Below are 26,642 nucleotides of genomic sequence, written 5' to 3'. Positions count from 1 at the left end.
CTTCATCTTTGAGTCGTGCTTTCCTAAGGGGGAACCTGGCCAAGAAAGGGGCTGGGGGGAGAAGTGAAGGATGTTTATCCAAAAGAGTCCATCCATCTCTTTTTAGTTAAGTATGTTGCAAAGCTAGCGGTAAATCTTTAATTATTCTTTTTTTACAAAATTTTCCATCTATCTTCAGCCCTGTATTAACAGAAATCATTAAGAGTGCACTAGATGCTGTCCCTCGGGAGCAGCGGCTGGAAAATCCATTTGTGGCTCTCCCTGGTTTTCCAGACTTGGAGGGAGGAAGGAGCTCTCCTCAATATCAAGTGGCTTGGGGTCCTTTGGTCTGAGTTTATAAATTTCTTTAATGTGAAGATGGAGAATAACATCCCTCAGGCCAACTCACAGACAGGGTGCCAGGACTTAGATGCTCACAGAAAGGGTCTTCCAAGGGAACAGGGGAGGGAGAGGGGGGACGGGCAGCTGCCTCCATCCTGCCTGCTAACTGCTGGTTTTCTCCCACACAGTGCGTCAGTGGTAGCTGTTTTGTTGACCTTGCCCAGGAAATGCTGATCATCATGGTGGGCAGGCAAATCTTCGTTAGCCTGTTGGAAATCATCATCCCGTAAGTAATACCCAGAAGTGGCTTGGAGGAACAGCGGGTGGGCAGGCTTGGAGTAAGGAAGAGTTGTATCCAAATCTCCCCCCCAGCACTTTTGCTGGCTGTGTGACTCTATTCAGGTCCTTTCACCATTCACCATTTTGATTTCCTTTTCTACAAAATGAAAGCGCTGGACTACATTATCTCCAACATTCTATAATTCTGAGCAATGGGACTGATTTAGGCCTAGAAAGCAAAGGATGGCTCATGATGGCCCTTAATTCAAGCCCTATGGACATCCTGCTCTCCCCTCACCAATGCCAGGGGCTCATCAAGACAACCTGTCACTTGGACCTCACACCTCTAACGACTTTTCCAGAGTACTGAAGATTTCATTTACAAAGTGCTTTCCATGCCTTCTCTCATCTGATCTCATCACAACCCTGGACGGTGGACATTGCTGGCATTATTCTCCTTATTTGACAAATGAGGAAACCGAGGAAGAGAACTAGGATCTCACAACTAAAGAAACATCAGAACTACTGGTCCCTCCTGGCTCCACATTTTTCCATTATATCACACTTCTTGCTTTTCAAAGGATACAGAATTTCCTCACTGTGAATGTTCCCAATTTCTCTGCAGATTATGACCAATGGATGCATTTTCATCCAATACCATTCTTTTTTGGTCCATTGCCCTTCCATATATCTTCCACAGAGGATACATCTGGCTCTCCCCTGGCTTGGCTAGGCTAGTATTCCCTGTCTTCAGCCTAGAACTTGGGATGTGTCTCTTCTATTGTCCTTTTAGAGAAAGGCCCTTCTCTCTAGGGATATGCCCCTGTAACATCCATGTCTTTTCCTCTGCTCCTCCTTCACAAGTCACTGTTAGTGATGTGCTACACCCTGCAGCCCCATTCCATTGCCCTCCTGTCACTGATCATAGAATGGTTCATTTAGGTCTCATCAAGTCCAACGCACATTTATATTTAATCCTCCAAAAATATATATTTATAGCAGTTCTCTTCTCAGGGCAAAAAAAATGGAAACTTGGAGGATGTCCATCCATTGAGGAATAGCTGAGTAAATTGTAGTGTGCGGTTATGATGGAACATAATTGTTCTATGGGAAATGATGAGCAGGATGCTCTCAGAAGAACCTGGAAAGTCCACGAACTTGAGCAAAGTGAAATGTACTATGCACAAAGTAATAGTAATGGTGTAGGATGATCAGCTGGGATGACTTTGCTATTCTCAGCAATACAATGATCTGTGACTACTCAAGGACTTATGAAAAATGCTATCCATACCCAGAGAAAGAACTGATTGTGTCTAAATACAGATTAAAAGCTTTCTCTCTCTCTCTTTTTCCCTCCCTCCTTCCCTCTCTTTCCCCCCTCCCTCCTTCCCCTCTCTCTTTTTCTTGAGGTTTTTTTTTTTTTTAAAGAGAAAGATCTATGTTTTCTTTTACAATATGACTTTTATGGAAATGTTTTACATAATTTCATATGTGTTTTCTTGATGGAAGTTGGGAGTGGGGATAAGGAAGAGAATCTGGAAGTTTAAAAAACTTAATGTTTATTGATTAAAGTTGTAAGACTGGCCCACTGGATACTCCTATTCAAAAAGCCATATTATCATAAGATCATAGATCTAAACCTGGAAGGTCCCCAGAAGCTACCGAGTCCAAGTTCATTTTAGAGAAGAACTGAGGTCCAAAAAGGGCTTAGCACTGGAAGGGATCTCAAAGACCACTTTTGCACAGTCCTTTCATTTTACAGAGAAGGAAACACACTGCTGGAAAGATTGCTGTAGGTCACCCCAGAAGTGTCAGTGAGATAGTTTATAAAATAATAGGGAAGAAGAAAATAAGGAGAAATAGGGTTCCTTTGATTATGGGAGAAGAGGTTCCACAAGTATCTTCAACACCTTGGTTGTAAGCCCTTGATTCCAGGGTATAACAATGACCACACTAAGAGTAATCCTCTCTTAGCTTTCCTACTTGCTCACAGGAATATCTCTTCTAAAGGCTGATTTCCCTAGTCCAGAATGTCTTGGTCTAGTGGAGCCATTCTGGGAGCTGTTGGCTGATGTTTCAGACATGCTAGTTTAGTTCCAGGGGAGATCAAAGTGCCCTTTTCACCTAACATGGACAAACATATCCCAGGTCTTGATGCCTGTAATTAGGTCTCTTTAAAATTTCCTTTTGTAAGAAAACACGTGTGTAAAAATGTTTGGAACAGCTTTTTTTGTTTGTTTATTTTGGTGGCAAGGAATTGGAAATTTAATGGATGGCCATCAACTGGGGAATGGCTAAAAAGTTGTGGTATTTGAATGTAATGGAATATTATTGTTCTATAAGAAATGATGAATAGGATGGTTTCGGGAAAGTCTGGAGAGACTGATATAAACTGATGTTGAATGAAGTGAACAGAACTGGGAGAACATTTTACACGGCATCAGCAAGATTGCGTGATGCTCAACTATGACAGACTTAGCTCTTCTCAGCAATACAGTGAGTGATCCAAGACAATTCCACTAGATTTGGAATGGAAAATGCCATCCACATCCAGAGAAGGAACGATGGAGATTGAATGTGGATCAAAACATGCTATTTTCACCTTGGGGGGAGGAGGGGCGGTTTCTCCTTTCTCCTGGCTTTTCCCTTTTATTTTGATTTTTCTTCTATAACATGACAGTTATTGAAATATTTAAAATGATTGTACATGTATAACTATCAAATTGCTGCCTTGGGAAGGGGGGAAGGAAGGAATAAAGTAAGAAAAAAATTGGAACTCAAAATTATCAAAGTGAATGATGAAAATTATTTTTACATGTAATAGGAAAAATAAAATACTATTAAGTGTTTTAAAAAAAAGCAAATGGAGGGGCACCTAGGTGGTGCAGTGGATAGAGGACCAGCCCTAAAAGTCAGGAGGACCTGAGTTCAAATGTGACTTCAGATACTTAAAACTTCCTAGCTGTGTAACCCCTAGGCAAGTCACTTAACCCCAATTGCCTCAGCAAAAAAAAAAAAAAAAAATTCAAAGAAGAAGAAGAAAAAGGAAAAAAAAGCAAATGGACTGAAGAATTTGTCTATTCATGTAACAATATGGCATTCATGGATTTCTGCAGGTTTTTTTTCTCAGCAGTATTTTATGTTTCAATATATGTAAAGATAGTTTTCAACATTTAAATAAAATTTTTTTAATAAGTTTTTATTCGAATGTGAACTATCTGCATTTTTGTTTTTCTTCCCGGGTTATTTCTACCTTCTGAATCCAATTCTCCCTATGCAACAAGAGAACTGTTCGGTTCTGCAAACATATATTGTATCTAGGATATACTGCAACATATCCAACATATAAAGGACTGCTTGCCATCTAGGGGAGGGGGTGGAGGGAGGGAGGAGAAAAAAAAAATTGGAACAGAAACGAGTGCAAGGGATAATGTTGTAAAAAAAAAATTACCCTGGCATGGATTCTGTCAATATAAAGTAATTATTAAATAAAAATTTTTAAAAAAGTTTTTATTGATAGAACCCATGCCAGGGTAATTTTTTTTACAGCATTATCCCTTGCACTCACTTCTGTTCCGATTTTTCCCCTCTCTCCCTCCACCCCCTCCCACAGATGGCAAGCAGTCCTTTACATCAACATTTATTTTTGCAAATCCAAGTTTTTCCTCTGTCCTTCCCTTGTCTCTTCCCTCCCCAAGACAGCAAGCAATTTGATTTAGGTTAAATGTGTGATCCCTTTAGATATATTTTGTGCAAGAAAAATCAGACCAAAAAGAAGAAACTATGCTTCAATCCATATTCAGTCTCCATAGTTCTCTTTTGGGTGTGAATGGCACTTTCCATCTCAAGTCTATTGGAATTAGATTAAATCATCAAATTGTTGAAAAGAGCCAACTTCATCACAGTTGAACATATATTCTTGTTACTATGTACAATATTCTCCTGGCTCAATTTCTGCAGTTTTTACTGGAATATTTAACATCTCACTATTGTTCCTGGTGAAACAGGAACAATCTCACCATGAGTGAATGTTTCCAGTCAAAATCCAGTGCAGATTCAAAGCATGCGAGGATTTTGTGTCTATAAAAAACAATTACTATGTTCAAAATGTTGTCAAAAGATAGCATAAGTTGCATCAAAGTAATGGCTAACTTTTTAAAACATCTTTTCTTTTTTTTAATTATAGCTTTTTATTGACAGAACATACGCATGGGTAATTTTTCAACATTGTCCCTTGCAATCACTTTTGTTCCAAGTTTTCCCTTCCTTCCCTCCACCCCTTCCCCTAGATGGCACGCAGTCTCATACATGTTAAACAAAGCATCTCCTTTTCTAAACACTAAATGTATTTCCTGTCTGGTGCGAGTTTTCCTTCTTGCTAAACCAGAAATTAGCTTTGTTTCCCTACTTGCTCATTCTGTCTTGGAAATACCTATTCACCTTCCCAAAATGACTCTTGTGGAGTTAGGGATGTGCAAATTCTAATAGACCCATTGAAATATTAGTCCCGCGCCGTTGGAGACCAGCTATCAAGCTCTCAGTTCATAGAAAAGCCTGGGTTGGGACACATGCTCAGAGGAACTTACTGGGCCACTGACCACTTTCTCTCCTGTTCGTGTCCAGGAAACTCCAAGTATGGAGACACAGAAAAAATCTTTATGCTAAGCAAAATAAGAAAAAGGAGGAGAAGAACTCAAATAGCCTTTGGGAGACAAACTACGAACTTCTGAAATATGAGGGACTGTTTGAGGAATATCTGGAAATGGGTAAGAACCGAAGCTTATCAGCCCTTGTTTGTAGGGCAGGTTGGGTTGGAGAAGTAGTGATGAGAAAGCGAGGGGCATAAATAAGGATGAACTCTCCTTATTCATGATGTATTAAGGCTGAAATTCATCTGATGAATTTACCATCTGGTAGAATTGGCTTTTTACCTCTCCATTTCTCCCTCAAACTCAGAAGACAGGTTTGGGGAGCCATGACTAAAGAGCAAGCAGTTTATGAAAAAAATCTGAACTCTCCAGAACACTCTTCAGGTCATTAACTGCAACCTGCAAATAATCTACAAGATGAAAGGGAATTTTAGAACTGAAATGAAAAAAAAAAAAAAAAAAAAACCTTCCATGACTTCCAAGCTTAAGGAGGGGATAGAATGAGATGGATGGGATGAGAATGTTGGGAGGTGGGGGAAAGGAAAAAGTGCTGGGGAAAATCTGCCTTGTGATTTGAGGGAGATCAGCTAAAAACCTATGACACAATATTGTTCTTAGACCAGAAAGAGTGATATTTGGGCAATGGGGGTGTGGAATCCTGTGATGATCAGTATTCTGTCTTCCATGGCCATTCCCCACCCCCACCCCCCAAGATCTTAGAATAAAACCTCCAAAAGCAAATCAGAACCAGGGAGAAAACCCAAATAACAGAAAGAATAGAATAGCAGCTTCTTGAGAGCAAGGATTAGATCACCTCTGGTTTTTAATTCACAGATCCTGATAGGTGCTTAATAATCCATGTTTACTTACCGATGACTGACTCAGGGAAAGCACCAAAGCTGGGCAATGGGGATCAAACGCCAGTAGTAAAAACCAGAATTTTATAATATGTTGTTTATAAGAAACACACTTGAAATAGAGATATATACAAAGTAAAGGCAAAAGGCTGGAACAGAATATATCATATTTTAACTGAAGTTAAAAAAAAAAAAGCAGGTTAGCAATCCCAATCGTAGACAAAGCAAAAATAGATCTAATTAAAAGAGATAAGAAAGGGAACAACATCTTGCTATTGTCAATGAAGTAATATCAATACTCAACATATATACATCGTGTTCCACTATCCTAATTCTTAGAGAAGTTAAGTCAGTTACTGACTTATAAGCAAAATTATACTAGTGGGGGACCTCAACCTCCCCCTATCAGAATTAGATAAATCTAATACAAAATAAACAAGAAATAAGTTAAGATGGCGAATAGAATCTTAGAAAATTTAGATATGCTAGACTTCTGGAGAAAATTGAATGGGGATAGAAAGGAATACACTTTTTTTCTGAGAGGTACATGATACCTGCACAAAAATTGAGTATTCATTTGGGATAAACACCAAATGCCTGTAGCCAGAAAGGTAAAAACAGTCAAGTCTGGCAAAAAATCTGGTAAAAATAGAAAGTCTGTATGGACCTGTGCAGCCCACAGTCCTTCCCTCTCTAAGTGGGAGGGAAAATAACCAACCTCTGGCTCAGAGGCTTTTGGACACAGGGAACCCCCCTGTCCCTCAATCATCCTTGCGGCCCTTGCTGCAATTTGGCACCTTGGACTCCCTGGTCTAGCCTTCAAAAGCCCAAGGGCACTTTCTGTGGGGCCTCGGGAGAGAGAGACAGGAGGGAAGTGCTCATCATTGGAGACTTGCTCACCTGCATAGACAGGAGGGACGGTGGAAAGCAGGCTGGCTTTGGGGTCTCAGAACCATGGTCCAAAAAGCGTCCGGTGACTCAGCTGCCTGACCTCCCTTGCCAATGCAGTGATACAGTTTGGATTCATTACCATTTTTGTGGTCGCCTGTCCTCTTGCACCACTGTTCGCTCTCCTCAATAACTGGTTTGAGATCCGCCTGGATGCCCAAAAGTTCGTCTGCCAGTACCGGCGCCCTGTGGCAGAAAAGGCCCAGAACATTGGCATCTGGTTTCAAATCCTGCGGGTTTTGACCCATTTGGCGGTCTTAAGTAATGTGAGTAGCTTTGGGGTCCTGAGGATTGAGGGGAATGGCTCCAAGGGAGTGGAGTTGGGGCATGAGAGGAAAGAGGCTCCCAATCAGCCCCTGGGATGAGCTGGGACAGAAGCTGAAGGATGGCAGGTGGACAGTGAGCCTCTCACTGAGCGCGGTTCCCCCAGTGAATTGAACAAGTACCTCCAGTTCAGGTAACCCAGAGCTGCTCATTGGGCAATAGGTTCACAAAGGAGGGGAGCCCTGGAAAATCCTTCTGGCTCCAGTACTTCTCCTGGGCCAAAGCTTCAGAGCTAGAGCTGACCTCCACACTCCTCAGCACAGTAAAATCTAGCAGCCAAACTGCCCTCCCTACTCTCCCCACAAAACCCAGGGCTTGGTTCCTTTCCCATCTTCCATCTCACCCACCTCCCCGAGGTCCATGATCCTGCGGTGCTCCCCCAAGGGGACATTTTCACTCCTGTCTACAGGCCTCTCTCTGCTCCCCACCCCCAGCTTCAGGGTTCAGCAGAACCCTGAGTGTTTTATCAAACTCAAGCACCAGCACCTATGTGATATGGCATGATGGGAAGAGCTGGTGGGAGGATCTGAGGTCTAATCCCCCTTCTGCTGCTCCCCTCCCTGAGGGATCCTGGATAATCCAATTCCAAAAGCATTTATTGGGTGCCCACTCCTTGGCAGGCCTGTGCCAGATGCCAGGGATAGAGACCAAAAGGCTTCCTGGACAGGGCAGCCTTTGCTTGACCTAAGTTCTGAAAGAAGCTGCCACGGGCAGGCTCCCGTGGGCAGAAGCTGGTGGGCAGAAGCCAATGAGCAGGCCTCGGTGGGCAGAAGCCGGTGGGCAGAAGCTGGTGGGCAGACCCTAGTGGGCAGGCCCCGGTGGGCAGACCCCAGTGGGCAGAAGCCGGTGGGCAGAAGCCAGTGGGCAGAAGCCGGTGGGCAGGCCCCAGTGGGCAGAAGCCGGTGGGCAGGCCCCGGTGGGCAGAAGCCGGTGGGCAGGCCCCGGTGCCCGTGGCTGACCTGCTGCTGCCTTCCTGCCAGGCCCTCCTTATCGCCTTCACGTCGGACTTCCTTCAGAGGGCCTATTATCAGTACGTCCATTCTTACGACCTCCATGGCTACATCAACTTTACCCTGGCCCAGGCTCCCAAGGCTTTTGTGCTCGCCTCCAACCACACGTGCAGGTGAGGCAGGTTGGGGCAGCTTCGCGGGGCGCTGCCGGCTCCTGTGGGGGTCATGCAGCCTGGATGGGACCAGAAGGGAGGGAAGGACCCCGGGCCAGAGGAGCTGGCCCCCCCCCAATGACTCCTTCCCCCTCGTGATGCGAGGAGTCCCTCCTGTGCCTGGGAGAGGAGGCTCTCCTCGGGAGCTGACTGCCACCCCTCCCGCTTTTCTCTCAGACACCTTCATTGAGAAGGAAGGGGGCAGGGGGCGGCACGGGAGCTGGAACAGGGGACATAGGAGGGGAAAAGGTGGGCAGAACACAAGATGGAGACAGGAGAATGCAGGGAGGAAGACTTTAACCCAGCCCAAACTCCTCCTCCCTAAGCTTCTCAGGGAGAAGGAGAAAATTCCCGCCCCCCCAACTGCCATCTATCCCACCCTCATGAGAATCGAAAGCCCACGGGCAGTTCCCTTGTGTGCACGCCCTCCCCCGGGCACCAAACCTGGGCAGCTGTCCCCAAGCTCGTCTCCCTTGTCCTCGTGGCCCCTTTTCTCTGCTTTTTTCCTATCAAACCGGACGAGGAGTGGGCGGGCTCTGGGGGCCTCCGAAGACCCCGTAGGCACTTTGCCCTCACCCTCGCCCTCACCATCATGGCCGTGGCTGTTGCAGGTACCAAGCTTTCAGAGAAGACAGCGGGCAGCATTCTTTCACCTTCTGGAACCTCCTGGCCATCCGCCTGGCCTTCATCATCATCTTTGAGGTAGCGCCTGTTGGTCGTTAATCTGGGCCCCGGCCTCCCTCCTGCCCCGGTCCCTCCCCGGGCCCCTGGCCCCTCTCCGGGCCCTGGCCTCCCTCCTGCCCCTCCCCAGGCCCCCGGCCCCTCCCTGGCCTCCCTCCTGCCCCCCCCCCGCCCCCGCCTCCCCTTGAGCCTACGGGGCCCACCCCAGGGTCCCACCCCAGGGTCCCTTGCTCTGCCCAACAGCACATCATCTTCCCCGTGGCCTGGCTCATCAATATCCTCGTGCCCGACGTCCCTGAATCGGTGAAAGTCAAAATGAAGCAGGAATACTTCCTGGCCAAGCAAGCCCTGGCGGACCACGAGGTGACCGGCCCGAGCCCCTCCTGGAAGCTCCCCTCGCCGCGGGGGTGGGTGCCCGCAGAGGAAGGGCAGCCCTGCAGAGACCCCCGAGCTTTCCCCAGGACCCCACGGCCTACCCGCCATAGAGAGGAGAGGAGAGGCCCCCGGGGCACGTTTCCCTTGGGTTTAGCCCCCACTAGTGAGGGCATTGGGGGACGGGCCCCTTCCAGCTCCCCATCCAGCCCCTCCTCCTCCCCGCCCCCGTGGGCTCCTTCCTGCGGCTCTGAGCTTTGCAGACCCTCCTCCCCCATCTCAGCGCCCATTTCTGGGAGGAGATCGAGGGCCCCGCCCACCCTGGGAACTTACTGAGCCACCCCCCGGCCGGACAGGAGAGCAGGATCCGGAGGAGGGGTCGCTCCTGTTCTCCACACGCCTTTGGGGGAGGGAGGGAGGAAAAAGCCCGGCTCGCTCCAGGTTTAGTGAGAGAGTGTCCGTCAGGGCTTTGGAGTCAAGTCCCACCCGGGCTGCTCCCGAGCTCTGTGACCTGGGAGCTGGACCAGGGGACACAGGGGGGAAGCCAGGAGTCGCCCTCCATGGCCGGGGGGGTCCCCCAGGGCTCAGGAGATGATCTCGAGACGGTCCCAGATCTCGACCACAGCGACTAGACCTTGTTACCCACTCGTCAGCACTGAGTGGCCGGGGGGGGGGGGGGGGCGGCAAGGCTTGAGCCTCTGAGACCCCTGAGACCCCAGGCTCCTCTTCAGCCGGCCCCTAGTTTGTAGATCCTGCTTCCCTCCCCCGCCCCTTTTTATTTTTCGCTTTTCTGATGCTGCGGCGGCTCTCACGTTGCCCACGATTTTCCGAGCCTCGGAGAGAGGGGCTCAGCTGGGCAATGCGGGGGGGAGGACAAGGACCGCGCTGTCGGGCGGCCAAGTTCAAATCCGGCCTCGCACGCTGACCAGCTCTGGGCTCCCTCCCCCCGTTTGCCTCAGCTTCCTCCTCTGTCAAATGAGGACAGAAACAATCCCTCCCGGGGTGTTCAGGGGGATCGCGAGAGCTCTTCGGCCTCTGGGAGCGGGGGCTTGTTCAGCGCCCTGACCCACTGTTACGTGGCCGCCTCCTCCCTTATCTCGAGTCCCCGCAGCAGCAGATGAGAAAATGGCTAAAGCCTCCAGGGTCAGCGAGACCGGTGGGCGGAGAGCGAGGATGGAGGTCGGGAAGGAGGCCGGGGTCCGGCCTTTGTCAGGGGAGCTCCATCCCCGGCCAGGACCCCGCGCCTCGGGCTGTGGAGCAGCAGCTCGGACCCCGCACCCCGACTCCACCTTCTCAGCGAGCCATTCACCCACGCCCCCGTGAGGGACGGTAGGGGGACGAGGGATGGAGGGAAGCAAGGCCGCGGGTCCCGGACGGGACCGTGGCAGACGCCTGGCCCGCACTGATCCGGGAGCCACCTTTCTCTCCCCCGGGGCCACCACCGATCTCTCCACCACCTCCATTGACGTCAGCAGGAGTCTCCGGGTCCTGGCGGTACCGTTCGGGTCTCTGTCATCTCTCTGATGGGTCTTGGACAAAACAGGACCGGGGTCATTGTGAATTACCCCTCGCTCGCCCCCTGTCCCTTCCTGGATGACTCTCAGCGAGGGCTGCTCAGGCTCTGCAGCGTCCAAGAACCCCCACCTGTTTTAGAGCCGTTCTCTCTCTCCACCTCCTAGCAGGGGTCCGGTTCCCCCTCCTAGCTGGGACCCCCATTTTCTCTCCTTCCACCAACACGCAATCCCTGACCCCAGCCCATTCACGCTCTCATTATTCTCCTTAACTCCTTTATTCCTTAATTATTTATCTAAACGACTTTGCTTTTCCATTTTGTCTTTCTCTTCCTTGATCCTTCAACTTTCCTTCACAGAAGCCAGAATTGGAGCCTGTCCCAGTATCTGGCCTGGAGATGACAGGACTTTTACCGTTTCCACAATTTCTCCCCAGTTCAGGTCCTGACTTTGGACTATTCCGAATCTCTCCAAGGAGACAGATGGGGAAACTGAGGCTCAGACTAGGAGCACTCCTATTCATTGCCTTCATCTGCCCAGTCCATTCATTTTCTGGCGTGGCACGAGAGCCCCATCCCCCAAGCTACCCACGGGACCTTACAAGGTTCAGCTGCCCGCCGGCCCATTCCTCCTCCTCCTGGGCACCCCGCCGGTCAGGGTGGGGAGAAGAGCATGTTGAGAAGCTCCCCCCCCGGCCCCATGTATGAGCCATGTTTAATTGCTGGGGATATCTTAGCGAGTCAAAATGGGCTAAGTAGGTTTTCTCCTTTCTCCTTTGATCCCTTCCCCGAGACAGATTTTCTTTGGAACAAACAAAGCCAAAGACCATGACATTAAACAGGAATTAGAAGATCAGGAAAGCTAGCACCAGTTGGACAAGCGGGAACGGCGGGAGAGGAGCTTGATCTGGGAACAAAATGAGATCTCTTGGCCGTTGTCATGAACTTGATGTCGGGGATCACCTCTGGGCCAGTCAAGGTGTGGCCTGACAGAATTCTAAGCCTCGGAGGCGGCTGTACCTGCCCTCCCTCCGTGGGGACGGGTCCCCCACATGCAGAGGGCTCCCCCTGCTCATGCCCAGCCCCCTCTCCTCGCCAAAGCTCCCGATGACCACCCGGAGTCGCAGAGGCCCCCCCAGGAGGGGCAGAAGTCCCACCTGCAGGGCTCCAAACCAAGGCCAGGCAGCCCGGATGGGCAGTGCCCATCTCATTCGGGCGATGGGTGCGGAACATGGAGGCCCCTTCCCCTCACACAGATCTCGATGGCCCAGAGTCTTAGCCTGAGGTCACTGCCGCTTGGGCCACCGCTTAAGCCCCTGTGCTTCGGGGCCGGAATGGTTCTGTTGGAGCATCTGGGTGGGGAAATGCCAGCAGCAAGTGAGCCCAGGCAGAGCCTGTCCGTAAGAACCGCGGCCCGGTCCCGGTCGCAGAACCGAAGCAACGCTTCCTAGCAAGTCTCCGGGAGGACCGGAAGCTCCCACTCCAGCCTCGGTGTTTTCAAGCAAGACAATGAAACTTTCTTCTCTCAAAATCAGTTCTAGGGGGGGAAAAACAGACTTCTAAGGTTTCCCAAACAGGGTAAAGGGGATTGTTTTTAGACGCATTTGGTGCAGTATTCAAATTTCAAATAAATGATTAAAGGTCTCCAAAGGTCTTTGGCTTCTGTGGTCCCTTAGAGCGACAGCCACGCGCCGGGGAGAAGTCTGGGGCCCACCTGCCGGGACCAGCACCTGACCCAGACACCGGTAACCCCGGTAACCCCGGTAACCCCGGCGCAGCCGCACTATTTTAAGAGCCAGCCTTTCCCCGGCTGTGGGGCTTCCGTAACAGCTGGAACTTGCACAGATCTTACTTTGGCACCTTCTCTCGGGCCTCCCTTCCGACGGGCCTTGGCCAAGGGATCAAGCCCCTTCAGACGGGGCAATGAGGCTCCCATTTGTCCCAGGCCACACGGCCGGCCTGGATCCAGCTCTCCACACGGCCCGTCCAGCCTTCTCTCACCATGACTCCTCCATGCTTAGTTCTAGATAGGACTGTTAGAGGGGCATTACCACCATTACCCAGTGCACTCTAGAACTGCCTCATATTGAGAACAAGTCAGCTTTGAGTCTCACCTTCATCCCTGACGGCCCGGCCACCTCAAAGGCTCCACATGGAGCAGAGAAAACCCCACACCCAGACCCAGCCCCTCCCCCATAACTCCTCCTCCCCACTCCCTGCAGCACAGTTGTCCCAAGATGAGGGCCGGCTGCCGTTCCTGCTGCTGCGTCAAGTCTGGGGGGAGGCAACAAAACCTTCCTTGGAACCCTATTTTTAAATGTGTGAAATAGGAGTGGCAAGAAAGTGGCAACTGAGAGGCTGCCATCAGTGGGAAACGGCTGGGTAAGTTGTAGTGTACGAATGTTAGGGAATATTATTGTTCTGTAAGAAATGACCAGCAGGAGGGTTTCAGCGAGGCCGGAGAGACTGACAGGAACTGATGCTGAGGGAAACAAGCAGAACCAGGAGATCATCGTACACAGCAACAAGATTATATGAGGAGCGCTTCTGATGGACGGGGCTCTTTTCAACAATTGAGATGATTCAGACCGGTTCTACTTGTTCAGTGATGGAGAGAGCCATCTACACCCAGAGGGAGAACCAGGGGAACAGAGTGTGGACCATAACACTCTTTTGTTTGCTTGCAGTTTATTCTCTTCATTTTATTTCCTGGTTTGATTTGGTTTTTCTTGTATAGCAAAAGGATTGTATGAATATATATATACATATAATGGATTTAACATATATTGGACTAGTTACCATCTAAGTGGGGAGAAAACTGGAAGGTTTTACAAGAGCTAATGTTAGAGAATTGTCCAAGCATATATTCTTGAAAAATAGCTTTAATTTAAAAAAAAAAAAAGTGCGCTACACCCAGCAAAAGAACACCGGGAAATGAGTGTGGACCACAACATGGCACTTGCACTCTTTCTGTTGTTTACATTTTTGTTCTTCTTCCCAGGTTTTTTTTAACCTTTCTAAATCCAATTTTTCTTGTGCTGCCAAGATAGCTGTATAGATATGGACACTTTAACATGTTTAACATGTATTGGTCTACCTGCCATCTAGGGGAGGGGGTGGGGGGAAGGAGGGGAAAAGTTGGCTCAGAAGTGTTTGCAAGGGTCAATGCTGAAAAATTACCCAGGCATATGTTCTGTCAATAAAAAGCTATTTTTTTCTAAATGTGCAAAATACCTATTATAAAGAAAATCAATTATATGGAAAGTCAATTTAAAAAACCCATTCATAGCCAGTTAGTGCTAAAAAAGTGACATTAAGTATAACAGCACTTCCTCTATGCCAAGCTCTGATCTGGCAGGACTGTCACAACCACCGGGGGAGGGAGGTGCTGCTCCTACCCCTATTTTAACAGAGGAGGAAACTGAGGCACTTTAAACTGGGCTCTTGCTGACCTCCGGCCCATCCCTGGCCCTTCTCCACAATGCCTTGAATTATGCTAGTAACAGTCACACAGCACTTTAAATACACTTTCTCATTGAGAATAAGAACCCATGGGACCTCCCAGTCTCCCCCCCACCCCCCACTCCCAAGCAGGTGCAAATAAATCTCCAGCACACTAACAACTGTTTCAGATTTTATTTTAGAATTTATAAAATTCCAGTGTCATCCATATTCATGAGCCTTTTTACACGTTTGCATATAATCTCCAAATTCCAAAGTTAAGGCCAAGGGATCGTTGCCATGGAAACATAGGATATGGAAGACATTAAAAACGAGAAATGGGACAGACAATCCCCCTCCCCCTGCCCGGGATGCTTTCCGCACACGGGGGCAGCGAGGAGACAAAGTACTAGGTACAATCATTTTCTGACCTTTATTTTTAAAGGGGGAGGGCGGGAGGGGCGGGGGCGAGCCCCGAGAATTTGGAAGGGGGCTTACAAATATGCCGCTAGGAATCAAACTCGCATCTAAGACATTTAGCAGTTAATGGAGATGTGCAAAAGGTTTGCAAGAGTATTTAATTTACTTGGGGAGGAGGGGGTGATGGCTGTGGACGATGGACCGTGACAAGAATCAAGGGGAGGGACGGGGGCGCAAGGAGGATCCGGGGGAAGGGCAGGCAACAGGAAAGGTTTTCAAACACTTGCAGAAAGACGAGAAGGGGAAAGATGGGGACAACGGACCCCCCCAGCCTTCCCCTTGGGGTACCTTCGAGACATGGGGACACTCTCTTCTGGAAGACCCAAGTCTGTCTGCTCCCTACAAGAAGTTCCACCTTTAGCTGGGGACCCACACTCACTCCTCCCTACTCGCTACTCCTGCCCACGAGCAGACTCAAAGACGGGTTCTAACCACAGGGGAGCTTTGCCAGGGAACCTCCAGGCGAAGGGTCGTTCGAAACTCTCAGGAGGAATCTAAGCAAAGGGGACGACACTTCACAAGTGTTTCAGCGAGGAGCCGGGAGGAGACTGAAACGGAGGGCCTCGCCCTAGGAAACGGGACTGGGGAAGAGGGGCCCGTTGGCTCTTTGGGGACCCCGGGATCGGAGATGGGGGAGCCGCCTCCCGAGGCCCCTCTGCTCCCCCACAAAGACGACAAAGGAGACCGTGCGCGTGGCAGAGTTGTCTCTCGCCGGAAGAGCAGCCCCTCTAAAGGTAAGGCCCGACAAGGGGGCTCGCACAGAGCCCCTTTCTGCCAAGGCCGGCAGTCAGGGCGGAGCACGGGCGGAGCTACCGGAAGCCCAGAGGGATGGACGCCGGAGCCCACGCAGAAAGGGAGGTCTCTCCCGGGGGCCCCATCCTGCCTCGCCTCTCCGGGCCAATGGGAGCCGATTAGCGGCTTCCATGCGGCACTTCCCGCTCTCTGGAGTGGCCGGGACATCCCCGCATGGGCCACGCCACGTCCACCCCCCACCGAAAGGCCCCTCCAAAGAAGCCCCGACCGCTCAGGGGACCGTGGCCAACAAAAAGAATTACAAACTTAAGAGTCTAAATCAAGAGGCCAGGGGCAGGAGACCCCCACCACGCTGGCTTCTGAGGTAGAAAGAAGGCAATCGGGAATAGTGTTGGTTCTGTCTTGTTCTGGGGGAGGGAGGGCAGGGGCCGGAGGAGGTGAAGTAAGAGAGAGAGAGAATCAAGCCGTTCTTCCTCCAGGCTCCCTGGCCAAGGTGGCCGGCTCTGCCCACCTCTCCCTCGGGTTCCCTCAGCCGGGCACACGCCATCCACAAAGCCAGGTCTATCCTGCTAATACTGTCATCGAGGCGGGCTGACTTTGCAAGGGAGGAACAAAGGGAAAGAGAGCGGGAACCGCTTTTCTGGGTTCGGTTTGTTTTGTGCGGATCTTCCATCCCAAGGAGGCCGCCGGCGGGCTGGGGGTGGGGGGCTGTGGAGTCTGGGTGGTCTCGGCCCTCGGCGAGGACCACGCTAGGCTAACTGAGCAGCTGCTCGTCCCCGGAGCCTCTCTGGTCCCTTCCGCCATCAACGCTAGTCCCTCGCCCTCGCTGTCCAACTCTGACTCTGTCCCCGTTCTACGTCCTGTGCTAAGTGGCCTTTTAGGCAGGTGGCAGAAAGCGCATTGGCTCTATGAAAGGAAGGCCTGGGATAAAACAACCACCAAAAACAAACCCAAAAGTGGAAGGGCTGGGGAAAGGAAGAGGGCAAACGTTTTGGCTTTTATAAAGTCAAGGAAATTTATTTCCTGAGGTCATGACACAGGAAGTAGACTCCTCGCCACAGTTAGGGAGATCTCATAATGAAGGTTAGAGTGCTAATGACATGCTGAGTGGACCAGGAAGCTTAGAAAGTCTCAATTACTTTATTATGAAGCATTTCACTTGTGATTTTAGTGTTTAAAACAGTGGAAAGTCTGTCCCAGAGTGGAGATGTCACGGAACAGATTCTGAGTGCCAAGTGGATGCTACCTATGGTCGTGAGCCACTGCGGCCAGCACGCAGGACCCAGCACTCCAGGCTTCACTAGGAGACCTCGTGGGGGTGGGTGGGGCTGGGAGTGGGGGTGGGAGGGGACACACAATTTACATAGGATCCAGCCGCTGGGTCAGATTAAGACACAGTATTCATGGTGGGGTAGTTTCAGGTTGGCAGCTGGAGACGTTTCTCCGTTCTGATCATTATCGTTTGGGGCCCCAAGGGAGAGTCTTAGGGGCTACCTGAGCCCCAAAGCTTGGAAAATCTTCGGAGCTGCTCATGTCGGGAGCCTGGGGAGAGAAGGAGGGACAGAGGTCACCACTCCCTGACTCAGGCTCCGAGGAAGTCACCTCCCGACCACCCCCAGGGAACCACGAGGTCGTGCTGAAGGGGTGGGCCGAACGGCGGCCCATGCCCTCCAGCGTGGCCCGGCCTCCTGTACCAGGGTCACCCCCCAAGCAGGACCAAGCCCCGGGCGGCCCTTACCTTGTCGCTGCTGCCGGCCGCCCAGGGGGCATCCCTCACCACAAAGCCCTTGGACGGAGCCTTGGCCTCTTCGTGGGCTGGGGGCTTCATGTACGCCTGCAGAGCCTCGCTGTCCACCACATCCGCCAGCTGTCGGGCCAGCACAGAAGGAAGTTCTGGGTCAGAGGATGTCGTGGGACCTCGAGTGGGCCGCCCCTGCCCCCCACCTCCCAGAACACTGCTTCACAACGACTGGAGGCTGGCGGTGCCAGCATGGGATCCCAAATGGCCTCTGGGTTAGCCATAGACTCACAGCCCCCCAATCTCTCCTGCCCCACCAGTCTCGCTTCCCTCCCTCCCCCCATCCCGTGAAGGACTTGGACCTTTATCTCTCAGAATCCTCACAATAGGCCTCAAAGTAGCCTGGGGCGTCATCACACCCAATTTACACACAAGGACACTGAGGCAGGGGCCTGAACAAGTCAGAGGGCTAAGGAAGAAGGGGCCAAGAGCCGAGGCGCTCTCTAGGAGACTGACCCTAAATCTGGGTGAGGTCTGGTCTCTGATAAGTCGGGCCCTGCCCAGTAGGGAAAGGAGGAAGGCGCCAAGTCTCCCCAATCTGTGCCCGCCCGTGCCCTTCGCCCCTGCCCAGACCCTTCCCACGACACTCACGTATTCCTCCTCCAGGTTGAGGATGTGATCAATGGCTTCCTCTACATTATCAGGAAGGCCGGTCACAGTCACACAGTTAGGGTCGGGGGCTCCACTCTGCGGGAAACGGATGTCCACCTGCAAGACACCACGGCTGAGTCCCAAGAACTGGGCCTTCTGCCCGGACTCCCACCAATTCCCGGTCTGACCTTGGTATCTCCAGGCTGCCCCACTGATTCCAATGAAAGATCACCCGGGCAACTCAATGAATGCACAGGGAAGGACCATGGGCAGCCAAGCCCCCAGAGCCCCCACAATCCTAGCTGGGGACACAGCTGAGTTCTCAGTCCCAGAGGCCCTACGTGCACCGTGGTCACAGTAAACACAACTTTAAAGACACATGGAGCACACAATCCGGGATGTCCACTGGCAACTACAGAGGGACCTCGCATTTGCTGGCAAAGCAGTCACCCTTTGCCCCCCAAGATGTGGCTCACACACGGGGTCACTGCCACCTCAGGGCGCAGCCCACCCCACGTCCGGACCCCACTCACTTTGAATTCATCCATGATTTTGCGGATGGCCTTGCCTCGGGCTCCAATGATGCGGGCATGGACGCGGTGGTCCAGAGAGACGTCCTCCGAGACCATCTGCTCCAGCTCGCCGACAATTTTCATGATGGCATCACGAGCGGCTTCCGTGTTCTTTTCGTAGCCTGTGATGGTAATTTGGTCCTGTGCCTTGAAGGAGAACAGAATCAGCACGATGAGAAGGGCAGGCTGAGGGGGTCCCCAAGGAGAGGAACTTCCTTTCCAAACTGATGCGTACTTAAGGAGCGTCCGCACAAGACACAAAGCCGAGTCAGCTTAATAAAAGACCAGCTTTCTAAATGATTATACTCTAATGGGGGGAAAAAAGGGGTGTTCTGAGAAAGGAGCCCCCAGCGTGGGCCAGGGGGCTCAGCATAGGCCAAGCAGCCTGGGGTAGAGGGAAAGGTCCCTTTACAATAGAGAGAAGTCAAACACACGGGTGGCAGGCGGAGCCCAGTGTGCCGGGGGCAGAGAAGGTCCATCCAGGAATCCTCAAAGGCCTAAAAAACCTAAGTGAGGAGCTCAGACTTCCAAGAAATAGGCAGCGGGGAGGCAGCCCCCAAGTCCCTGAGCACAGAAGTGACAAGGAAACGTGGCTCCAGGGAGACTCTGACACAGATGGACACAGACTGTTTCAAGCCTCTGGCAGGAAAAGCCGGCAGAAGGACTAGCAAGGGACAGCCTGGCTCCGGGGCAATTGGGGAAGGTGCTTGTCCACAAAGCCATGAGCTGGAGCCCCAAGAGGGCCTGGAAGCCCAATCTGGACAATCCCAATTAGGAAATCAGAGGAAACCTTGAGTAAAGGGCAAGCAATCAGAGAGAGAACAAGACCCCAGACTCAGAGCACTGGAAAGGAACAGGACAAGCCATAGGCAGGCAACTCCTGACCCTTCAGTGTGACAAGGAATACAGCTACAGAGTCAGTGGAGCAGCTCCCCGGCTGATTTGTCTGAAGCCAGGGGGCTGACCTGGGCAGACCTCTGTAGAAGTCCTGCCCCCCAAACCATCAAGCAGCCCTGGCAGCAGCCACCCCCTCGACAGCCCCCAGAGGCGTCCCAAAAAGGCAACCACACAGAGGCAATAAGCACTGATTAAACACCTATTGTGTGCCAGGCCTATGCTAGGAGCTAGAGGAAACCGGTCTAAGTTAGGGGAACAGGATGCACACTGTGAAGGTGAGCATCCAGCATTAAGGAGAAGGAGGCAAAGCTTCCTGGACAAGGTGGGATGTTAATGGAGTCAGGAAGGAAGGCAGGAGACGAATGAGGAGGGAAAATTTTGGGAAGAGGAACTGCCAAAGAAAATACACAGAAGGGAGGGGCGGATGTCCCGTGCTAGGCTGTCGCTGCAGAGAACACCACGTTAGGAAGGGCTTGGAAAAACCAAGAGTAGGATACAGTAAGTCCTGGAGATGACATTGAGCAGCCACTGAGGCTTATGGATTTTGTGAGGGGACGGGGACAGCAAGAGACAAAGTCAGAGAGGGCCGGGGGAGTTTTCTTTAGGAAGCTCCGCCTGATGCCCTGGAAGAAGTGGCAAAGTGAGGCAGGGAGACCAGCCAGAAGGCCAACTGCACAGTGGTGCCCCCCAAGACTACACAACCCAACAGCCCTACCCAGCCCCGCCTCAGAAAAGCCTCCTCTATCCAGCCCTCTGCCTTCCTGGGACGCAGGCGAGCTCTCCCCTCTGCTGTTGCTTCTCACCTGGTTTTCATCATCCTTGTCAGGAAATTGGATGTTCACTTCGTGTTCCATACGGATCTGGGTGATCACTGCCCCCTTCCTCCCAATAATTTTAGGGTGATATTTGGGGTCTACGGTGACATTCAGCTTAAAGCTTCTCAAAGCCTACAAGGGAGACAACAAAGTGTGAGGAGGAGAAAATGGAGACTCAAGTAGAGCTCTGTAAGGAAGATGCCTTTGGGAGGCAGCGAAGGGGCTCAAGTAGAATTAGGGATATTCAAGTTCAAATCCGACTTCAGACACATGACACTTACTAGCTGTGTGACCCTGAACAAATCACTTAACCCTGACTGTATTATGTCCTGGCCCCCACCCGGAAGATGCCTTTGTTTCTCTCTGTCCTTTCATCACCTACTGGGAGTGTGAACGATGCAGGATGCCTGTGAGTGAGGGTCACCCCTAATGAGGGTCCATTTCATGCCACCTGGCATATGCGACCTGGAACATTTCACAAGTTCTGCAGGGCTTGGGAGGAGAGCCCTCAGATGGCCAATACAATATGTTCCATAGCAACCCTTAACCATCCCATGTGGGGAGCTCAGGCACTTTTTAATTAAAGTCACATCTGAAGAAAGGCTGCTACTATTACAGTGACCCGCTACATGCAGGATGGGAGAGCAGGCCATCAGCCAAACCTGCTAATGTGAATACTTGTCTCTGTCTCGCACACACTTCGGGGTACTTGGATAAGAATTAGCTGTCAGCTAAGAGCTACCCGAAGCAGCAGCCTTTGCGTCACGCCGCGCTCACCCGGTGGCACATTAGAGAGGCCACTGGACTCCAGCCTTCCCTGCCTCAAAATCAAACTCGGGGTTTTACCTCAATTGGCCACACTCTGAACCCACATTAATGAAAGATGCTAGTAAAGACCTGCCAGCTCCCAGATTCAATTCAGCCAATATCAGCTTCCCAATGAAGACATGAAATTTTTTAAAATGTGAATTGAATTTCCATCTGTGAAGAAACCCATGTTTAAGAATCCCTCTTTCTGGGCCCGCCAGGACCAACTGGAACCAACAATCAAAAGTAATTTCTCTAGATCCCAAAAATATAAAGGATGCCTTCCCAAACAGTCACCATTAAAATGTACACATCTGCCTCCAGGAGCATCCGACTATAAGAGATGCAGGCCAACAAGTAAGATACAGCCGTGGAACGAGCATCCCGGGCTGGCCCCCCAAAGAGGACAACTGCGGGTTCTTACCCGATCTTCCTGCTCAGCCTGCAGCTCTCTCACTCGTTCCAGGAGGCCGGCCTTTGCCCGATCCAGGTTGGCAACAAGGCCAGTGATGGCAATGATGTCCGACTGCAGCTCAGGAGCTGGGACTTGGATATTCACCTAAACGACAAGACAAACTGTGTCAACTTATCGTCCCCGAACTAACCAACTCGTCAAATGGGATTAAGCCCCAAGAGGAAGCAGGAAGGACCCTTTCCCTGGAAATCCCACCAGGCTGAAAGTGAAGAAAGCTGGGAACTATTCTGTGGCTTCTAGAGGCCTGCCACAGCACAGCCCCAATCATGGCGTGGGCACCGAGCCCACCCAGAGTGAACATAGGAGGCCACCCAACGCAAACTACATGAAATTATTGGATATTAACCCAGGTGTATAAGAGGCAAGCATGGGGGTCCTTGATGGTGACCCCAGGGGGCTGTGTGCAGACAGCCTACTGCATGTCTGGGAGACCCATAGATTCTGGGCTCCGCTTGAGGCTCCCAACAGCAGCAGCAGACCACCAGTACCTGTGGTCAGCTTGTCACAGATTGCTGAAAAGGGGTCTTATGTGCCCCCTTAACTGTTGAGGGCTCCCTTCAGCAGAGTATCAGAAGGGGAGCTTCCAAAAAATAGGGAAGGAACTGAATTGGGGCAGCAGCCAAGAACATCCCTGACCTCAAACTCATCCATCATTTTGCGGATTCCACTTCCTTTCTGCCCAATTATGTAGCGATGGAGATCAAAGGGCACCTCTACCTCAATGGTGACAGGAACCAGCGCCTAAAAAAACAAAGGCAGAGAAATATTAGAAACCGGGGGACTGCAGAGCATAGGCCAAGCCCAGCCTCCCCTTGGATCTCTAGAGGGAAGCCTCCACGCCTAGCAACTGATAGGAAACTTCCCACAAGGGCTGCGGGCTTCCTAGAACTTCCTAAATCTCTCCCAGCGCTTGGCTCATCAGGCAAAGCAGAAGGAGCCGAGTGCCATGAAAAGACAGCTATCACTTTGTTGGAAATAAGCTGCCCTTCCCTGCCAATCTTCTCGTAAGGAGGGAAGGAATTTCCAATGAAGATTACTCTTAATTCACTTCATCTCCCGTATACCAGAGCTTTGGGGGAAACGAGATCTGTCTCACTTCTAAACAAACACACTGGGCCCCAACCCCCCACCCCACCCCCAAAAAAAAGAGAAAGAAATCGACCAACCTCAAGAGCTTCCTTGGCGGCCTCGCACTTCTCTTTTCGACCCGAAATGATGATGATGTCACATTTCCTTGGAGAGCTAGGGTCTCCATCTTTGAGATACTTCCCCTCCCCCATTTCGTCTCCATTTTCTTGAACGGCTGGCTCGATGATGGGAGCTAAGACAGAGACAATCAGTGTCACTGATGGCAAGTCATCTCGACGTTTCACAGATTCTCATCCGAGCAATCTTAAGGCTGATGGTCAGGCCCGTGGACCCCAACGAGGAGCCCGCATCTCTTTCTCTACTGGTTAGTCAACAAAGATTTATCAAGCACTAGTACTGAGAATAATGATAAACAACAAAAACATGCATTTCTTTAGCCCTTTAAGTTTGCAGAGCACTTAACAGGTCTCATCTCATTTGATCCTCACAACCACCCTGGAAAGCAGGTGCTATTATTAGCCATTTTCTAGATGAGGAAACTGAGACAGGATTCGAAATGGTGCCCACACAGCTCCGTTATCTAGGCAAGAAGACTCAAATGTTTTATACTGCTTGTGGTTATTTTAAAGGGGATTTCTCTTTCCATCGCTTCTGGCCAAAGCTTTTCTCTAACCTTGTGCTCCTACACTGGGGCTGTGAGGCCTCGGCCCTCATTTCTTGTTTCAGCTGACACCTGCATCTGGCTTTATGCTTTCTTGTGTTTTCAGCAGGAATAGGCGCTCTGTTTTGTCAAACGCTTTCCCTGCATCTACTGAATAATCATGTCTGCTGGTTTTGTTATTATTATAGTTGATTACACTCCTAAAGCAGAACAGACTTTGGGGCCAGGGGGCAGCACACGAACCAGGCCCAGAGTGTGTGTGTGTGTGTGTGTGCGCGCACACACACACGTATGCTCTCACTGCCTGGCTCCCTCAGCAAGCTTGCATCATGTTCTCTAATTCTTGCTCAGCTCCCTATTAACCTGCAGATTATTTGGTATCTGAAGCAAGAGAATAGTAGTAGATCTGCCCTCCAGGTCTCCCCCTTAATGTTTGACAACGAAACTCATTCATTGCTCAAAGCATCTTCCTACAGAGAGAGGAGAGTGAGGAGTAAATGGGACCCTGAGGTTGCTGCTACCTTCAACAGGAGGAAGATAAAGGATACTACTGAGGCCACGTGACAGAAGGAATTCTTATTAAAAAACACACCCAACCTAAGGAGAATTCCAAGACTGCCACGGAGGCAAAACCTGGAATATTCTGGCTGAGTCGATGCTCAGTGTGTACACAACATCGTGCTCCGTGATTGAAGAGAGAACAAAATTGGCCAGAACGATCTAGCTTGATGCAGCCGACCACCTAACTGGGGGAAGAGGATGGACAAAGACAGACACACACATGCCAACACAGATGTATAGACATGCCAACAGATGCACAGACACACATCCCCCCTGCCCCAAAGCTTAAGCCTAAAATGATAAAGACACAGAGGAGGAAGGCTTCACAGGGGAGGCACAAATGTAACAGATTACAGAGGAGCAGGGAGGACATGAAGCAATCGAGGAAAGGCAGAGGCTAGTGGGCACCAAAGACCCCTCGAGTTTGGCTGACGCTCCACAATGGGTCACTGGGAAGAAGCCAAGCTCTAGAGTCAGATCCAAACTCAGCGGACCAGAACAAGGACTGTGTTCAGTCAAATGAGGCAGCCTTAAGAGGAAGGAGCATTTTGATTTCATCGTAAAGATTCCTACACTGAGCAGGAGATAGAAGAAAAAAATTGAGCCCAAGAAGCCAGTGGTCACAGTCCTGCAGACACTGGAAATCAAGTGGGAGGGGAAAGACTGTCCAGGGCCCCAGAGTCAGGGTCAGGAGGGACGGGAGGAGGGCCAGCTGCCATTTTAAACCTGAGAGAGTGACACTAATTAGTGGGACCAGATGAAACCCTTGGTCTTGGCCGCAACCTGGACAGAAGGCAGCTTGAGACAGAGGCTGCCGAGCTTGGAAAAGAGGGCAAGGCTAGAGGTAGAAACCTGAACGTCAAGGGTGATCATGAACCAAGGCATGGCTGCTGGTAAGGAAGGGCCAGAAGGAAGCGCGACTGAGAGGGAGGGAGAGGGAGGAGAGAAGCAGAGCGAAGAGTGAGGACCACACCAAGCCCACACCAGCTCCGTGAACACTGGCTCCTGGCCACAGGCTCAGGGCTGACTCCACAGGTCCCAGGACCATCCCAAGGGAAGAGGGCACTCAGTTGAGTCCTGGTTTACAGGAGAAGTCACAAGCCTCTCCCTTTCAAAGTTCCCACAAAGTCCTCACCCTAACACCCCCTCTCAGCATTCAGCCTAGTCTGGGGTTGTTTCTGGGGTGATCCTCCAATGGAGGACCTAGTCGGGAATATTCACCAAGGATGCAGGCTTGTAGAACTGTACACACTAAAACATGGGGTCGGTGCATTCAAGTCCTCTAGAAATAGTCATAAGAGGGAAGGATTCTGGAGGGCAAGTGAGCCCTAACGGGATCAAGGGTGAGGATCACCCAGCCCAGTGTGCCTAGTGCTCGAGGTAAGCTTACACCGGAACCTGTGTCACAGTTCAGGGGACGGCCAATGAACTCCACTGACACCTAGAACACCTTTCCCAAGAGAACAAAACATCACGCTGGATGGACCAGCCAAGCGAAAGATTTCACAAGAAGCTGGAGGCTCATGGAGTATAGACAGCAGCATGGCTGCAGGTCAAGCCCACTGCCTCCCCCACTTTGGAAGAGGAGACACCCCAAGCTCAGACACGTCTTTGTTGTGTGGCCCTGAAAAGGCCACCTCCTAGGGCCCGCAGATGTCTCTGCTTGGTCGTGCCAAAGGGGCTTTGTACATTGTAAAGGGCTAGAGAAACGTGACCAATGACCACAAGGCCTAGTCACAGACGGACACACACCCCTTCCCCACCCCCACTGCAACAAGGAGCCCCCTGAGGTCACCAGGGGCTCTGCACCTTCCTGACAAATGGACCCATGTGCTCCCCCTTGGTCTGGCTTACACATAGCAGGCCCCCACAAACCTGGGTTCTCCTCCCTGTCAGGAAACTTAATCTGGACACCGTAGTCCCGAGTGATCTGCTGGATGCGGGAACCTTTGGGGCCCATGATGGAGCGATGGTACTTCTGGGGGATGGCGCACTCCATTGTCACTTGGGCCTCCTTCACGGCCATGGGGGTGGGACAGAAAACATCAAGAACAAGTGGTTAAATGCCGTAGAGGAAGGTCCCGCTTCACATTAGCCAAAAAAAAAGTTTGTAGGGGACCCCATTTGCCATGACACGTTCTTTCAAGTCAATAAGCAAGGCACGGTAGCTGCCACCCGTGACCCCAGGAAGGATCCCCCAAATGGTGAGTCGAAGCCTCGCCTTCCCTCACTGCTGGGGATCTCGGGGCCCTGTCCTGCCTGTCAAGTTCCAACACTCATCATGGAGAGGACCAATGTGAAAAGATCAGAGGCATTGATCCCCTGCTGCCAGTTGCTGGCTGACTATAAAAGGTAAGCCTCCAACTCGCTGCCCCCGCCATACCACCAGGGCATAACCATTTTCCACAGCACAGGCCAGGTCCCTGCTCAAGAAATGATAATCCAATACTCGTGTACCTCTAGAAAGAGAGTGAGGGTCTCCTCCCGTAGGCCCAGCGCATCTTGGGCTGCCTAGCTCAAGTCTCTCTCACACCCTCCCCTCTTGGGCCTAGCCTCCAACTGACAGTCTGTTCCTCTCTGGCCCTGCAGAGCCTCTCTC

The 26,642-nt window shown here is 51.1% G+C and overlaps 2 protein-coding genes across 7 annotated transcripts in view; one reads left to right on the top strand and one right to left on the bottom strand.

Annotated features, from left to right (window-relative positions):
- The window catches only part of ANO7 (anoctamin 7), a 66,970-nt gene extending 54,222 nt beyond the window's left edge, over positions 1-12,748 (top strand). The window contains exons 18-25 of one of the 4 annotated variants that reach the window (XR_007952790.1): positions 510-607; positions 5,224-5,366; positions 7,115-7,320; positions 8,359-8,501; positions 9,152-9,242; positions 9,465-9,584; positions 11,541-11,708; positions 11,901-11,989. Coding sequence is in view for 3 of the 4 variants with exons in the window: in XM_051991698.1 (XP_051847658.1) it covers positions 510-607; positions 5,224-5,366; positions 7,115-7,320; positions 8,359-8,501; positions 9,152-9,242; positions 9,465-9,584; positions 11,901-11,969 (870 nt within the window). In the remaining variant the exon portion in view is untranslated. Of the gene's footprint in view, positions 1-509; positions 608-5,223; positions 5,367-7,114; positions 7,321-8,358; positions 8,502-9,151; positions 9,243-9,464; positions 9,585-11,540 lie in introns of those variants that run through there. The other 3 variants (XM_051991699.1, XM_051991698.1, XM_051991700.1) reach the window with 3 other exon arrangements.
- A 1,976-nt stretch (positions 12,749-14,724) lies between these two features.
- HDLBP (high density lipoprotein binding protein) overlaps positions 14,725-26,642 on the bottom strand; it is a 78,745-nt gene continuing 66,827 nt past the window's right edge. For all 3 annotated transcript variants that reach the window (XM_051991695.1, XM_051991696.1, XM_051991694.1), the window contains exons 19-27: positions 25,919-26,057; positions 22,899-23,053; positions 22,369-22,473; positions 21,682-21,816; positions 20,439-20,582; positions 18,700-18,885; positions 18,167-18,283; positions 17,516-17,644; positions 14,725-17,319 (exon numbers count right to left, since the gene is read on the bottom strand). In XM_051991695.1, coding sequence (XP_051847655.1) covers positions 17,233-17,319; positions 17,516-17,644; positions 18,167-18,283; positions 18,700-18,885; positions 20,439-20,582; positions 21,682-21,816; positions 22,369-22,473; positions 22,899-23,053; positions 25,919-26,057 — 1,197 coding nt within the window. In that variant the 3' untranslated portion in view covers positions 14,725-17,232. The remainder of the gene's footprint in view (positions 17,320-17,515; positions 17,645-18,166; positions 18,284-18,699; positions 18,886-20,438; positions 20,583-21,681; positions 21,817-22,368; positions 22,474-22,898; positions 23,054-25,918; positions 26,058-26,642) is intronic.

Source organism: Antechinus flavipes, chromosome 3 (genome assembly GCF_016432865.1).
Source record: "Antechinus flavipes isolate AdamAnt ecotype Samford, QLD, Australia chromosome 3, AdamAnt_v2, whole genome shotgun sequence".
NCBI classification, from domain to species: Eukaryota; Metazoa; Chordata; class Mammalia; order Dasyuromorphia; family Dasyuridae; genus Antechinus; species Antechinus flavipes.
Note: the sequence above shows the minus strand (reverse complement) of the source record. Positions and strands in the feature narration are given on the sequence as shown.